The sequence below is a fragment of the Mauremys mutica genome, chromosome 3 (genome assembly GCF_020497125.1).
Source record: "Mauremys mutica isolate MM-2020 ecotype Southern chromosome 3, ASM2049712v1, whole genome shotgun sequence".
Lineage (NCBI taxonomy): Eukaryota > Metazoa > Chordata > Testudines > Geoemydidae > Mauremys > Mauremys mutica.
In genome coordinates this window covers 211,229,145-211,245,993 of record NC_059074.1, presented here as the reverse complement: position 1 = coordinate 211,245,993, position 16,849 = coordinate 211,229,145, and the positions used below count along the sequence as shown (strand labels likewise).

General features: G+C 47.4%; 1 protein-coding gene across 6 annotated transcripts in view; it reads right to left on the bottom strand.

The window, feature by feature from the left end:
* Positions 1-16,849, bottom strand: part of SLC8A1 (solute carrier family 8 member A1) — a 313,517-nt gene that overhangs the window by 26,035 nt on the left and 270,633 nt on the right. For 3 of the 6 annotated variants that reach the window (XM_045009040.1, XM_045009039.1, XM_045009042.1), the window contains exons 4-7: positions 16,535-16,552; positions 13,549-13,617; positions 5,165-5,295; positions 1,912-2,011 (exon numbers count right to left, since the gene is read on the bottom strand). In XM_045009040.1, coding sequence (XP_044864975.1) covers positions 1,912-2,011; positions 5,165-5,295; positions 13,549-13,617; positions 16,535-16,552 — 318 coding nt within the window. Of the gene's footprint in view, positions 1-1,911; positions 2,012-5,164; positions 5,296-13,548; positions 13,618-16,402; positions 16,418-16,534; positions 16,553-16,849 lie in introns of all 6 variants that reach the window. The other 3 variants (XM_045009041.1, XM_045009043.1, XM_045009044.1) reach the window with 2 other exon arrangements.

Sequence of the window (16,849 nt, the reverse complement as noted above, 5' to 3'; positions counted from 1 at the left end):
TAGTATCTGAGCATCTCAATTCTTTTTGCATGTATTGATTTTCTCTACACCCCTGGGAAGTAGGGAGCATTCTTATCCTAACTTTGTGGAGGGAAAACTGAGGCACCCAACTCCCATTGACTTTCAGTGGGGAACTGAACACCTCTCTGCCTCCTAAGTGATTTGTTCAAGGTCACACAGGAGGTCCCTGGCACAGTGGGGAATTGAACTCAATTGTTGCGTGTCTCCAGCAAGTACCCAACCCTTGGACCATCCTTCCTCTCCGGGCTTTCTTTTTCTAGCTTCCATTTTATCAAGTAAGAGCTTTCAGTGCAAAGTGTTAGAACTGTCATGGTATTACAGCACAAGATGAAATAAGGACTTCCTTAAGGAAATCATTCATATCCTTTGCCAGATTTAATCACACAACTTCCAGGGACATAGGGAAGGCAATCAACATCAGGCTTGCTAGATGGATGGGGAAGAGCTACATCCTGGGTCACAGCTAAGCTATCCACAAAACCAAAGCCTTGTGAAAAGGAACATCAGCTGCAGATTGCAAAGGAAAATCCTCCCAGGTGCAGAGAGTAAAGTCCATAGCATGGTATCTTCAACTTAGACACAAAAGTGAATGAAAGCGCTGAGATATATGCTTTTCATGTTCTAATCTTTAATTGACAAAATCCAAAAGGGAGTAAACAGAACATTTGACTGTCAGTAGCCTTATTGGGTAGCCCGTCAGCTCAGCAGCCTGGAGTGCAGACCTGATTTCAGGAGGAGGAGGAAGCTATCGCAATGTTTTCCTTCAAATGTGTCACTGCTCTGCCGTTTTGTGGAGGAAGGAAGCTATGCTATGCAGACCTGAAGAAGGGACATGTGATGTGCACACACCAGCTATACCAAATGACTTCTAAGCACAGAGCAGACAGAAGTGAGATCTGCTCCTCACAAATGAAACATGCCTTTTTGTTTAATCAACCCATTATGCAATGTCTCCAAATGGAGTCTACTTCAAATAAATGAAGTTGTTCCTCTCAGAGCAGCCTTGCACTCCATGAAGATGCGAAGTCCAGCGCACCAGGAAGGCTGCTAACAAGGAAGGAGATCATTATTTACTCCGATTGCTTGCCTGGGAAAGTTTCTGACACTCACTTTGTCTTTGTGCTTGACTGCTCTTGGAAGGGGCATTGGAAAGCGACAGAAGATAACGCACTGTGTTATGATTTATCACCCTCTTATTTCCATAGGCAGCTGATTGTGGAGCTATTCTTTTAGCTTGTCATGTTTGGAATTGCAGGAACGTGGCCTATAGCAATTGTCATGATGCACACAGGAGACTCCAGCACAGTGCATGAGAACATGGGGAGGAAGAGCAGCTATAGCAGTCCACAGCAAGATCAAACTGCCCCACCCTGTCAGCCACAGCTGAGCAGAAACAGACCCACAAATCATGATCCCAAGTCCATTCATAGGGCTAGGCTGTGACTTGGTCTGTGTCCCCAGGCAAGAGAGTAAAGGGGTGTAAGTATCACTCACCCCTTACACCTCTGTGTGCACTACCCAGACCTGGGTCTGCACATGGAACAGTAAGAGGCCACTGTGCACCCACCAGAACAGGGTGGGGTGCAGGGGATGGGACTGAATAGCGCCCACTTGTGGCCTGAACAGCAGAGTCAGTGTTGGATTGGAGGGGGCCAATAATTTACTGCAAATTACCACCTCTATCCCTGCTGTGGTGCAACACGAGGCAGGCAAGAATTGTGGATCAGAGGGGTATCTGTGTCACAAGTCTCCTGACATACGTACGCAGACACTATGAATAACGTTTGTTATCTGTTTTGCTTCAGCAGTAGTCTGCTGCCACGGATGCAGTACAACTGAGACAAAAAAGTGGCTTCTCATAATTCATTCCATGTAGAAACAGGAACTTACCAGCGCTGACTGTGATAGCTTCAATAAACTGTTCTCTCCAGCTGTTAGTTCCAACCACAAGGGCTAGGTTTGTCTTCTTAATGAGCTTGTCCACAGTATTCTGCAGATGGAGACATGTATAAATGAATTAAGTGCAATGCTGGTTCAGAACCAGGGATCATGGGCAGAAATGAAAAGCCTTCTGGATTTACATTGTACAGTTATGGAAAAGATATTCTGCTCAGAACAAGAGCACCAGCAGCAAAAGTGACAATACGTATGCACACAAAATCCCATATTCCATTAAAAAGGTCTGTTTGAAATATAAATACAAGAGAAGTTTGCTAATCTGCACACCTTCTAACTGGAACTAAAAATAAGTGGTCTCTCCACATTCTTCAGCAGAGGTTTAATGGCAGATGCTGTAGAGAGGACTCCTACCTTGCTAATGTTTCTTTTGTTACAAAAGAGATCAAGGAATTTTGATCTGTATATTTGGAAGCACTGTAAATAATTCAAAGTGAATGAAGTATATTTTTGGTTATCCACTCCTGCTTTTTTACAGCATTTGTACACTTGCTAAATCAGAAACTTTGGTCACTAATGCAAAATCATCACTAGTGCTGTAAACGGCTGGCAGAAAATTCTCATTGGAAGTTAATCCAAGCACTCTTCACTGTGTTTGAATATAATAGGGTGTGGCAAGGCACCTCTTCTGCCAGCATTTCTCCCTTGGGGGGTGGGGGAGAGGGGCAAAGAGAGGGGCTGGAGGAAATCACTCCCACTCCAGACGGTTTACATTCTGGACTTTGGTTTATTTACAGGATTTACCAGTAGGTCTCAGGCTAGGCCTGAATAGTTTCCTTAAGCAAAAACACAGAAGAAATACATCTCCTTGCCGCTAGCAGAGTATTGACTTACTGTGCTGACATCTGGTCACTAGCCCTTCCCTGAACAGATGCAAACTCACTGCTTTCCTGGGAGGGAGGTAACCAGCTCTTCACCTAGGCCATGCTTCCTTTCCCTCTCCCTCTACTCTTACACCAGAAGAGGGTTTTTAAAGGTGTGTGTGTGGAGGGTGCTTAATTGACTCAGGTGTCTCTAATTAACCTGCGATAATCTCTTTTCAGTTCATAGGCAAAAGAGCCTGCACCATTCTAGGGCTAATATTTCTGCCTTCCGCCACACTCTTCTAGCTGTCAGCTCTGACTGTCACAAGCGGTCACAATGGCAGTGGAGAGTGCTTGAACGCACACAGGAGAGACTCTACCGCTTACACGAAACAGTGTGGCTGGTTTATTTTTTATTGTCTTTAAAAAAAAGGGGATTAGATTGTCAGGCTGAGGCCACGATCATGCACAGGTTTAATTTTACACACACAGTTAAATGAGACCACTCACACGTGCAAAACTAAGCATGTGCGTAGTGTATACAGCATCCGGATTCATGTGCATGTATGTATGCAGGACTGAGGCCATAGTCTCTTTTCTTAAACAGTATTTTATTTTAGTTTGGGCATTTTAAGCCCAGCTAAGGATTTGGCTTGCCATATTGTTCTGTAATAAGTATCTATAGTCTATAACCAATAGAAAAATGATGGAGTTGCATTCCTTATTTCCTTTGCTGTTGCTCCCAGAACACTGGGAGAATCAAGGCTACTTTGCCACTTGTGATAAACTGATTGTTGCTGTTGTGCTGTAATTTTTTCATGCAAGTTTTCATTAGCACATGTACTCTGGAAATCTCTCCTGCACTGTATCTCCATCTATTTTACTGCTACTGGGTTTCCTGATTTTCAACTTTTGAGATGCTTCTTGAACACTTAGTCTGACACAATTAACACTCTTGGGTTTTCTAAACAGTTAAGTTACAGGCAATTGTAGCAACAACTGGACAAATCAACAGTCGACTAACTTAGCGGATGCACAGAAAGTTCTATCATGTATCATAGCAAGTACAGCACTTGTGGTCATTTCTTTTGGTAAACACAAATGATGCTGATCTGGGAGCTGCCTATACAAGTCTGTGAAAGAGACATCAGGAAGTTATTTAAACCCCAAATTCAGCTTGTGTGAAAATATTTTCAAGGAAGGTCAATGACAATAAATTCTTATGGTGCTGGCAACCAAATTGCAACAGCTTGTGCTAGTGCATCACGGGCTCAAGCTTGCACGGTGCTGAGCTCTCAGCCCCTCCAATCCAGCTGAGCAATGAAGCACACAAGTACTCCCTTTGACTTCAGTGGGGCTTCAGTGACATATAGCACCCGAGGACCTGATCCTGACAATGACGCTGAGCAGGCTAGTTTCACTGCCCAAGCCAAGTGAAATGCCAGAAATAAACCCACACCATTGCTATTGACAAGTCCATGGTCTTGCTGTTGCCATGACATCACAGCTGGCTGCTGAGAGGGGACAGTATATAGCACCAGCTATACCTTATTCAGCCACCTGTGCTCCCTTTGGGAGTTGGGGGCAGAAACTCTCACTCCTCCAGAAGCTCCTGATGATGCCTCAAGTTGCTGTTATGGGGCCTGTTCCACGGAGGACATAAAGGGCCATTAGTGGATTCGATTTTTAAGCATAAAGGCTGTAAATTCAGCGGAACATGAACACACCCTGCCCCTGGTGAATTTTTCTGTATAGCATTGTCTCTGATTACACCTCTACCATATGAAATCTGGGCTCCCAACTCCTTCTATTCCAATCATCCCCATCCCAACACACCTCTTTATGGTGCCAATTAAGTAGCTACCTCTATTCAGCAAGTATCAGAGGGGTAGCCGTGTTAGTCTGGATCTGTAAAAGCAGCAAAGAGTCCTGTGGCATCTTAAAGACTAACAGACGTTTTGGAGCATGAGCTTTCGTGGGTGAATACCCTCTTCGTCGGATGCATCCGACTCCAAAACGTCTGTTAGTCTATAAGGTGTCACAGGACTCTTTGCTGCTCTATTCAGCAAAGCACTTACGCATTAGCTTGAATCCCATTGAAGTCACTGGAACTTAAGCATGTGCTGGAGGTCTTTGGTGAATAGGGATGGATTTAAGTGTGTGTGTCAATGCTTTGGCTGAATCCGGGCCTCAAGCGTTCAATATCCTTGCTTCACAAGGATGATACCCTCCTGGGCATAGCATGTGCTTGCCAGATATGTGCTTACTGGGCATGTAAAAAAGACGGAGGCCCTAGTTTAGCAATCTAATAAAATGCAGTGAGATGCTAATGTGAATTCAGGGCTTGCATGCCCTGTGGGGAGCGAGGCAGACAATTGCTGTACCTTGAACTCATAGGATTCTTCAATAATGACTTCTAGTTTGGTATGTTCTCCCAGTACTGGGCGTCCCATTTCTGCAATGCGGCGCTCTTCCTCCTCTTTGCTCGTCAGTGGCTGTTTCTCTTCATTCTCTTCTGTAAAAAAACAGCCAATTTTTGAGCAACACACAATCTTTCACTTTCTGGCACTGGCTTCTGTCAGGAGACTCTATCTCTAAACTAAAATATTCTCTGGAGCTAAGGCAGAAGTGACAGACAGTTGTTGGAGTAAGGTAGAGAACATTATGCCTGCGCTGAAAGGTTTTCTGTTGCAGATGGCTGGAAGCACTAGCAAATGAGATCACTAGCTCGTAACTCTTCTGAATTTTAAATCCCTTCCACCCCCACTCAGCTCCTCTTGAATTCAGCCTGGGCTATAGGAAAACATTCACAATCTCAATCCCACTCAGCTATGGATTCTCCTCTGGAGCGGCCATGGTGGCAACTTTTAGGGCAATCAACCTAAGGTGGGATTTTCAAAAAGGCCTCTGTATTGGCCTCTCTCTGCCCCCGCTGAAGCCAATGGTGAAGTGCCCCTTGACTTTGATGGGAGCTGGATCAGGCCAGTGCTGAGCGCTTTTGAAAATCAGACCTCTGCATGCAAACCAGGCCATCCAGTCCATATGGAAGGGCCCAGCCACCTCAGCCAACCTGCCTGTATGTCAGTGATGGGGAACTGAATGCATAGTAAAGGTGCACTGAATGAGGCAGGGTCCTGTGGCAAAAAAATAGTACGTGCTCATGTATTTAAAGACTGTATCATAATGAACACAGACAGGGGTAGGGTTACGGTTTTGTGTGTGTGTGTGTGTGTGTGTGTGTGTGAGAGAGAGAGAGAGAGAGACTGACTGACTGACTTAAGGTTGCACAAACCTTACTTCTGGCATTACCTAACTTTTGAGTGCTTGATTTTGCACCCTAAACATTTGAGTAATGGAGTATTGTGTAGGTAGTGTTACACACAAAATAATGTCAGCCAGATTCTGATCGCAGTTAGTTACATCACTGTAAATCCGTCATGCGTCTGATGAAGTGGATATTCACCCACGAAAGCTTATGCTCCAATATATCTGTTAGTCTATAAGGTGCCACAGGACTTTGTTGCTTTTTGAAAATCTGGAGTAACTCTGATGTCACTAGAGTCACACCTGACAGACTCCAGAATCACAGAGCTTGGAATCTGAATCTTCTAACCTGTGGTATGCTAAAGGACATAGTACATTGAAAGATAGCTCTTCAGTCACTATACAATCATGACACAAGGCTTGTAACAAGGACTGTGCGACACCCACATAAGGAACAGAGGCTCTGTATGTCTCTGAGCCCATTATAACTGGTGCATAATCAAGGACTCTGAGCAGGGGTTCTAATATTTTGAGTGCTTTGCTGACATTTTTTGCAAATTGGTGAGACAGATTTTAATCAAATCTGCAGCAAGTAGCTTGAAGTCTTCACCATTGCATTGCGATATATGTGTTACGTGTGGTTGTCTAAACAACTAGCAATAGGTAAATGAACCTTGGAAAGGTTTATTTCGGTTAAGCATCCAAAAGTTCAGGTGCTTATCTGAACCTCAGCCAAACTGCTATACCGATAAACATGCACTCCCACGAGGCCTGTGTGTGCATCCGAAGAAGTGAGCTGTAACCCACGAAAGCTTATGCTGAAATAAATTTGTTAGTCTCCAAGGTGCCACAAGTACTCCTGTTCTTTTTGAAAATAACTAGTATTCAGCAAATGATGTTTACACAGAATCTAAGAACGGCCACACTGGGTCAGATCAAAGGTCCATCTAGCCCAGTATCGTGTGTTCAGAAAGAGGCCAATGCCAGGTGCCCCAGAGGGAATGAACAGAACAGGTAATCATCAAGTGATCCATCCCCTGTTGCCCATTCCCAGTTTCTGGCAAACAAACACAGACCAGATTAAACACAGAGATAGGTACAATACAGCACCTCTCCCAAAATGGTTTGCACTTCCCACTGCCTCCCATCAGGGAGTTGTGCTGGGCCCGGCAACCTATGCTATGCTGGCACTGCCTTGCTTGGAGGGAGTGCGGTGTGTGGACATGCTGAACAGATACAGGCTTGCTGAGATATCTAGTGTGGTCTCAGTGCATTGTTACAAGTCACAGCAGCTCTCATGAACAATAGCAATTTGTAACAATGCAGTTCTCTACCACAGATGAGGCTATAGCAGCCTCCCCCCGACATGTGAATTTCATGCAAGTGCATTTTTGAGGCACTCTGAAGAGATAGCTGGGTTTTCTTCTCATTTCAGCGTCCCCAGTCTAACTCTTCTTAATGTGTGGGGGGTAACACACCTTAACTGCTGCTTGGCAACAAACCAAGCACCTGGGAGACTTGATGTGTTCAAACTGTCGAGTGGCTACAACCTTCCCCTGAGCAGTCTGCACAGAGGGCTGCCGGGTATCTTGCACTCCATGAAGGGATGGGTGAATGCGCCAGAACCAAACTGGAAGAACAAGTCACTGTGGATAGTTCTCTGGAAACTTCTGCTTAACGCACAGCAGTGCTCAAAAATGCTAACAACGTTAGGAACTATTAGTAACAGGATAGAAAATAAGACAGAACATATAGTGCCACTCTATAAACCCATGGTGCGCCCAACCCTTGAATACTGTGTGCAGTTCTGGTTGACTCATCTCAATGGAACTGGAAAAAGGTTCAGAGAAGGGCAATAAAGATGATCAAGGGTATGGAACGGCTTCCATACAAAGGAAGATTAAAAAGATTAGAGCTGTTCATTTTAGAAAAGAGACTAAGGTGGGGATATGACAGCGGTCTATAAAATCATGAGTGGTGTAAAAAAAAATTAAGAGACAGTAAACCTAGATTGTCCTAGACAGGTGTTTGTCTAACCTGCTCTTAAAAACCTCCAATGGTTTTAATTGCCAGTAACAAATGTTACCACATGAAAAGGCTACAAGCAAGACAAACGCAGCAGAGTGTGGCTGGAACCCTGACCTTCAGCATTGTTGGATGGGAAGGATTTAGTTTTAAACCCTACAAGTGTTAGGTTTAATAGTTTGGCAAAAAACCCTGGATCTGGAACATTTCAGAGACAACTCTTTGGCTGGTGTAAATCAGCAAAACTTCATTGACTTCAGTGAAGATTGTCTACGCAACTTCAGTGGTGCTACACCAACTTACACCAGCTGGCCGTGAGCGGAGTTTCACCTGATGAACAACAACCCTCAGCATTTTCAATTTGTTTTTAGAAGCAGGAGGCTCTTTGGATGACAGGCATCAGATGCCTTTTGTCTTTTAAATTTGCTACTAAGACACCCAAGCAGGATTTTCAGAAACTATTCATCCTGCCCCTTAATTCTGAGATGCCACCTGTCTCCTTGTGGTCTTATCTCTTCCCTGCCCCCAGAAGCTGCTCCATATGTCTGTTTACATTGCAGCTAAGCGCTGGCGCACACAGCTGCTTATGTGGCTGCTGTCAAGGCCAATCTATTAGCCCATTTTAAAATAAAACCTTATTTCCAACCTGCATGGTACTTCTTGCCTTTGTTATGATTCTTTGTGTGTATTGCACTAACGCCCGCAGACCCCAGCTGAGATCAGGGCCCTGTTATGCTGATCATACACATAGAAACGGCTTCTGTCTCCAAGTGCTTGCAGTGCAAATGGACAAATAGAAACAGAGGCACAGAGAGGAGAAGTGACTTGCTCAAGGTCACCCTGTAGCCTGCTCACTGCCAGCCCCATGCCCTACCCCCTGGAGAAGGCTGTCACTCAGATAACCAGCCTTTAGGAAACATATTCACAGCTATGGGTAATGCACAGGGCTACATATTTACTTCCATCTTTTTCTGTTCTCACAGAACATTCCCCGCCGCAGCAAGAACGTCACCACTACAAAGCGAAATCTTCACTGTTCTGAAATGGGGATTGAATGACTCACGCTTTTAATTGTTGTGGTTTAAATACTTGCAGATTCAAAATGGATAATTATTCATTGAAAAGCCCTTGTCAGATTTTCATGACGCTCCAGAACACTGCTATGTGCTGGCGGGTTTGCAGTCTGGTGCACTTTAAGCTGCTTGTTTCCTGTCCTTTAGCTATCAATGTGGCTGACATCTCAAGGTTTACAATGGGGGCACTCACCTGGAACAAGCCAATCTAACACACAGGCTGCCTGAAGGCCTAACTTGTCAGTTTATAATGGTTTTAACTGGAACACCTGTTTGTACGGATGCCTCACCACTGTGCCAATCAAAGAGGCCCATTCTGTAATCCATTACAAATGAGGTAGGGAGTGCAGGGGTGGACAGGGGTTTGAGGAGAGGGTCTCTGCCCCATCCTCAGTGTAACAAATACAATTCAGACATCCCATGCATTTAATTTAGGCCTGTCCTGCCCAATGCAATTGGCTTAGACCTGGCTGAATCATGCAGTCAGTAGAGATGCAGGAACCTCTTCCCAATGCAATTACTTTATGCCCAGCTACTCCCCTAATGCAGTTACTGTAAGTCCAGCCTTCCCTCTGCACGGCTCCAAGGCCCCCACTGCTGCAGCCGCTCGGGACCCCGGCTCCTCTCACTGCCTCCCCTCCAAGGAGCAGGAGAGGCCACTGCAGAGGAGCCCAGCTGCCCAGAATCCATGTTATTTTCCAGCACGGGACGGGGCATAGCAGGGAGAAGGCTGGGCCAGGCCCCTTTTCACTGGAGGAGATACTGGGCAGGAGGAGTGAATCCTCCCAGCCTGTGTAGCAGCCCAGCCTGCTCTCTGCTTCCTCCCTCCCCCACACCAAAACTACCCTTGATCCTGGGGCTTTGCCCCCTCATAGTCTCTCTGCGCTGATTGGAGGAGAGGTGAGGGGGTGGGGTGAGAGTGGGGAGCTCACAGTTGCTGGCAGAGGGTCTCCTCTCCCTTTCACCCTTGCCAGCTGGCTGCTGTGCTCCCTGCCTCAGAAGGTGCAGGGAGGTGGAATCAGCTCCTAGGCATGATGGATGCATAATGGAGGACTCATAAAACATCTAACTCCCCCAAGAGAAATCAACTCCCCTTAAACTCTCCACGCCACACTTCCCCAGAGAATTTACCCCAGAGAGCTTGGGAGGCATCACACAGGGAGATTAAAAAATTAAAAAACAACAACAGGGGGTTATAAAGTAGCCCTGCTGTTCACTTTTCAAATACTTTTGCAGGGCTCATCAGAATTTTGCAACAGTTTCATGTGAGAACTTAATTTCGCCAGGACCCAGTAGTGACTGGAACTGAATAGGGGGTACTGGTAGGAATTACAGCTATTTAAAGCTATCATTGGAACAGGAAAATACAAGTATCTATACACTGAAAAATACCAGGCATCATAAAGACATGGATATTACTGAAATGCATGTTCTGAAGTGTATGCACCACAGGTCAGATCCTCAGCGGGTGTAGACCTGCCTTGCTCTAAGGGCTACAATGCTGACATTGTTTTTAATGGAGCTATGTTGATTACACAAGCTAAGGATGTGGGCCTTGAAGTGTATACACACTGGCTGTGACTCTCCACTGCCTTGTACCTCATATGGCCAATCTGATCTATTAGCACTTTGCATCTTTTCTTTCTTTTTTAAGAACTGGAAGGGACCCTGAAAGGTCATTGAGTCCAGCCCCCTGCCTTCACTAGCAGGACCAAGTACTGATTTTTGCCCCAGATCCCTAAGTGGCCCCCTCAAGGATTGAACTCACAGCCCTAAGTTTAGCAGGGCAATGCTCAAACCACAGAGCTATCCCATCCCCTCCACTTTACCCTAACGTAAATATCGACATAAGGTGCAAGGCAGAGCAGAAGCATTCGCCCATTATCTTTTTAAGTGTATATAAAGACACACATGAGTTTGACTGATACCCACCTCAGCAGGATATATGCATTAGATACACCCATCTGTACGATGCACCCTTTACAAGGCATGCATGTCTCCATGGGAACTTTGCAAATGATGCCTGTCCTGACAGCTACTGCTGCTGGGAAATGACATGGATTGCAAGAGGGTCTGTTCTGGAAGGAGAGCAAGTTACACGCAGAGAAGGGATCCAATATGAGACAGGTGAGGAAGGACACAGCACATGGATACAGAAGCTGTCTGGGCAAGGTCTACGTGGATTCCTGTTGCTAAACTATTATTCAGCATTTTAAAAAGCTAAAGAAGTTCCCAGGCAGATAACATTGTTAGCCTGGAGTGAAAGGTGAAAGAATCTATCACTTGCTTCAGCCAAACATTGCTTGGAGAATTGGCAGAAGAACCAATGCCTGTAAGTTGAAGCCAGACAAATTCAAATTAGAAATAAGGCCTAAAGTTTTTACAGTGAGGGTGACTAACCACTGGAACAAAGCACTAAGTGAAGAGATGGATTCACCATCTCTTGAAGTCTTCAAATCAAGGGTGGATGCCTTTCCAGAAGGCCTGCTTTAGTCAATCCTAAGTCATTGGGCTCGATGCAGGAGTAACTGATGGAATTCTTTGACTTGTGGTATACAGGAGGTCAGACTAGATCAGAGGTGTGCAAACTATGGCCCGCGGGCCAGATCCGGCCTCTCAGGGCTTTGGATATGGCCCGTGGGACTGCCCCCCACGGTGTCACAGGCCCCCCGCCGCTCTCAGAAGCGGCTGGCACCACTTCCCTGTGGCCCCCGGGAGGGGGGGCAGAGGGCTCCCATTGGCTGGGAACAGGGAACTGCGGCCAATGGGAGCTTTGGGGGAGGTACCTGGAGGTGCAGCAAGGGCAGCGCACGCGGAGCCCTCCGCCCCCACTCCCACAGGGGCTGCAGTGCTTCCTGGAGCGGCGTGGGGCTGGGGACAGGGCAGGCATGCAGGGAGCCTGCCCTGGCCCCCATGCGCGCCACTGCCACCCCAGAGCCCAAATCTCTCCTGCACCCCTCCCCCCAACTCCCTGCCCTAAGCCCCCTGCCTGCACCTCGCACCCCTCCTGCACCCCTGTCATAAGTAGTTAGTTAAGGGTTAAGTTCTACCTGTAAAGGGTTAACCCAGACCTGGTGAAACACCTGACCAAAGGACCAATCAGGGAAGAGAATTTGAAAATCCCAGAGAGCGGGAACTTGGGTCTCTGTGTTCTTTGTTCTGTGTTCTTAGCCGTCTGGAACTACACCAGCTCAGACGCTTAACCAAGTCTGCTCATCTTTCTGAACTAATTTCTTCTATTCAAGCTAGTGAGTATTAGAAGTACAGGGTAATTTCATATAAGAATCCTGTGTCTGCAATTCTGTGTGTTTGTATTGATTATTCGTAATTTTGCCTGTATTGTTTGTACTGAGGAAAAGGGAGAAATTTCTCCAGGGATTAATAAGATTAGACCCTATGAATGTCCATCTTGGATTCATAGAGATCGTGTATTTTTTCTCTTCTTTTTTTATTCTTTTAATAAACTCTTTAAAGTTCAGGACTTGGTTAAGTTCCTTACCTGTGGATTCAGGGAAAGGAAGCTAGGCGCCACTCTGTGGAGACAAGGGTTGTCTCCAAGCAGAGAAAGCAGGGAAGGGAGAGGGAAGGAAAGGAATCTTCCTCCCTCTGTGCTTGGATCTGTGCTTCCCCGGGAAAGTCTCTGGAAGGAGGAGAGGGAGGGGGGAAGTGGGCTGCTTCCCTGTGTGTAGAGATTCAAGGAGTTGGAATCAAGGTATCTCTCTCTCCGGAGCAGGCTGGAGAGAGGGAAGAGAAGGGAGGGGGAAGGTTCCTCCTCTGTGAGTGGATCTGTGTTCCCAGGGAGTGTCTTTGAAGGGAGACAGGGGGGGACAGAGGGGTGTCTCGATTCACCGAAATAATCGAGTGGTGGCAGCGAGAAGGAACCCTACCCTAAGGGTTAGGGTGGTGGCAGAATATCTGCGGGTCCCCATCTTTGAACCCACAAGCTCAAAGTGGGGGTGAGATCCCAGGACAACCCCAACCCCCTTCCCTGAGCCCCTTCCTGCACACTGCACCCCCTCCCACATCCCAACCCCCTGCCCCGGCCCTGCATACAATTTCCCCACCCAGATGTGTCCCTCGGCCCAAAAAGTTTGTGCACCCCTGGACTAGATGATCTAGGGGTCCCTTGTGCCTGAACATTTATCAATCTGTGATCCCTACTCAGTCTCCCCAAGAAGTCAAATGAAGATGCTGAAGTAACTTAGGCCAACTCCACCCAAGCACAGAATTCCACTGGCACAGAGCTTATTGCAGATCTTGGTACTTGAAACTCTGGATTCCCTGAACATAGTATAAAAGAGAAGCGCATTAAAACAAATGACTAGTGTCAGTACATGAACACCCAAAAGCTATTAGCTTCATGTTAATTAAATTGTGGTCCTAGACAACCAAGTCAAAATGAATACCTTGAATGCTGATTACAGTAGAAGGAATTGGATGTTCTCTAGCATGGACCTTCCTGAAGACAGGTTTGCCTAACAAAGTGATGGGCAGAAGATGAGTGGATGGATCACAGTGACACAGTGATGTTAGTGAACACTCTTTCTATTTCACACAAGGTTATTGTTTTTAAATCCCCATTGCAGACCCTCTTGTCTGCTCTCCTGGACTGATGGGAAAAAGCAGAGCCAGAGAGAAGTGATCCAAGAGTTTACCCTCATAGCCATGGTGGCAAGCTATGGACATCTATTTCCAGCACAGCTGGCCAAGTTCAATCTCAGTTACACTGGAAAAATGTTGAAAATTGTATGTGGCGTTATTTAATTTTTTTTAACTGTCCCAATTTGGGGCTGGCTCCTCAGAGTCTGATTCTGCGTGTGCTTTTCAGACAAGCGATCAGGGAGATCAGAGGTATGTGAAGTACCTTGTTAGCTAAAAATAGTTTCCCATTGTTTGAGCTTGGCCCTCTGAACCCCTCCTCATGCAGAGTCACAGTCATTGCCGCACTCTGTTAGTACTAAGGGGGAGACTGATAGCTCTGCATTGGAGAAGAAGAGCCAACAGCCGAGCAGCACTTGCAAGGTGTACATTAACCAAGGAGGCATGTGTGTCTGCTCCCCTGTTGGACAAGTGCAGAGATTTGGTACCACATGCATGGCTCTCATACAACCCTGTGAATACACCGGCATGCTTGTCTAATTATTTGTTGCTATTCTCATGCCTACTGAGCCCAATTCTCCACTGCCCCTTGAAGCCTCTCTGGCAGCACAAATGGTCTGTGAAGGCAGCAAATCTCCATGCTGGGCATAGGGTCTTCCCTGGAGGGCACAGAGCTGCCGTAACTGGTCTTTTCTCCCAGGCCCTAGCACAGAGCTGCTGGGGAAGAGAACATGGCTGAAGTGCTATGGTACTCCAGCTACTCTCAGATGATATCATGGCTCTATGGTGTTGTTGCAGCCAAGGGTAAATTAGAGCAGATGTGGGGCTGTTGTAATTTAAGCTGAGGTCTGGACAGCCCAGAACATAGGGATGTGCAAAGGTGGCATGAAGTCCCTAGTCCTAGTCCAGGCGCTGGCAGGATGTTGGAGGAGTATCTTTAGTGCAGAGATGGTTCCCTAATTCATGTAACTTGGTTTGCAGGAACTCATCTGAACATGCTTTCATATACGGCTGGCATTTCTGATGACCTAACGATCACACATCGAGTCTGTACAACTAACAGCACATAGCCTGCTGCTCCCCAGCCGTACCACAGCAGCTGGACTCTGCCGTTCAAACCCCAGCAATGATCCATGAGGAACCATTCCTGCCTCGCCTGCTCCCTGAGGAGGGTGCCAAGATCCAGAACACCAGATGGGGAGGACTGATTTCTCAGGCGTCCTTGCAGAGTGGCATTTTAAACAGCGAAGTGTTTCTTGGCAGCATGCAGCCAAGTAGCTTTATTTCACAATCAGCTGTATCTGCAGCACTGATTGCCGACAGACTGACACAGGGAATTACAGAAAATGATTGATTCTCTGTTTCTCACTGATCTCCATCTGATAATAGGGAAGCAGACCCCCCCAACTGTTCTTGCTGTCAGAGAAATGCAGTTACATGTCACCCCGCACCTGGGAACAGGGATCAAATCACCATCTCTGGAGTTTGGCCATACCTCTCCTGGCAGGCAATGGTGTACTGGTGTCTTGTGCAGCACCATGCACACTGCCTGCACTTAGGAACAACAATGCTGGCTCCAGCTACCCCCTCCTGTAGGGAAAACCCATGGGGCAGGGAGGCCTAGCTACTCCCTGATCTGTAAGGGACATATGGGATTTGCAGGGCTGATTCCCAAACTATGTAGGAGTGCTCCAGGATTCACATGGACACCAGGGATCAGCGAGAGGCCAGGGAAACCCGAGTGGAAGGCCTCCCTACTGCCTCTACATTCCCCTCTTCCCTGGCAGCATGACGGTGCCACAAGAACTGCAGCCTCTGGCGTCTCAGGAGGGATCCCCACCGTGGGGCAGGGCTGCGGACACACGGCATGGGGGCCAGTCCTGCCATGGAAGTGGCTGACATCCCCTTGAGGAGAAGGTACCAGCAGGCCACACATTTTGGTCCATGCCTTAGGCTCGCCTCCCCCTCCCCCGATGGCTGTGAAAAGCATGGGTCAGACTGCACGCGGATTGAGGAAAGCTGTTTAGCAGACTGGGGAGTTGTCAATACTGGAGCTGCAAAGAGTAACTCCCAGCGTCGTCTCCACACAGGCTAGCTCTGATCGAGCTACCGAGCTAAAAATAGCAGCATAGCCCTGGAGGGCACATGTGCTACAGTGTCCCCAGGCACAAGCCTCTCTGAAAGCCTAGGTGCATCCTTGGACAGCTAGCCCCTCCCACCGCCACAGCTACACTGCTAGCCAGCGCGCAGGTCTCCCTGAGTGGGAAACCTCCCCTTCCAGCTCCAGAGCAGACAGGCCCTAGGAGAAAATCCCCCTGCGGCAGGATCTGGGTACAGCAGCCAGAGGCTGGTCTCCACAGGTCCCTGTGCAGGAGCATGCCGGCCTGGCGCAGAGTGCCAGAGTTCCCAGGGGCTGTGTGGCTAAGCTAGGGGGTCCATTTCACCCCATTTGGCCTCCCTCCCCGAGGGCTGTGAGTTCTGCGCTGAGGCAGAGTCTCCCTGGTACGTGCTGTAATCACTACAGCTAAAGGACGGGGATTACTGTGAAACACACGTGAGGTTAAGCTGGTGACAAGGACACATCACTCGCTGTTAGACGGTGCCGTGCTAACACTAGTGGCTCGGAGTAGGTGGCAAGGAAACTGAACAGCGCTTTCTTACCATTCAGAAGTTTCCCTCCATTAAAAAAAAACAAACAGGAAATAAAGAGAAAAGAGCAGAATGAGCACCTGGCAGTTAACAACACAAAGAGGAACAGTGGCATGGGGCAAGGAGGGAATCAGAAATCCATACCTGTTATTGTGAAGCCACCTAAACGAACCACAAAACAAAAAAAGAGAGAGAGAAAGAGAAAGCAGATTAGCATCTATTTTTGCATTATCACAGTGACATTCATCTCGCAGCAGCCTCCCCCCGCAGCAGTGGCCCACACTCTCCCTCCACGGTGTGAGCTGCAGAGGAGCAGCTCACTACAACACCTGTCTCCCATTTCTAGCAGGGATTGTCCCCTGCCTCGGGTCTGCATGGAGGCCATGGTCTCCCCTAACCCATTCTGCTGGGCCTTGTGCAGTGCGCTCCACTCTGAATGTGGAGCTCTGAATGGGTGGG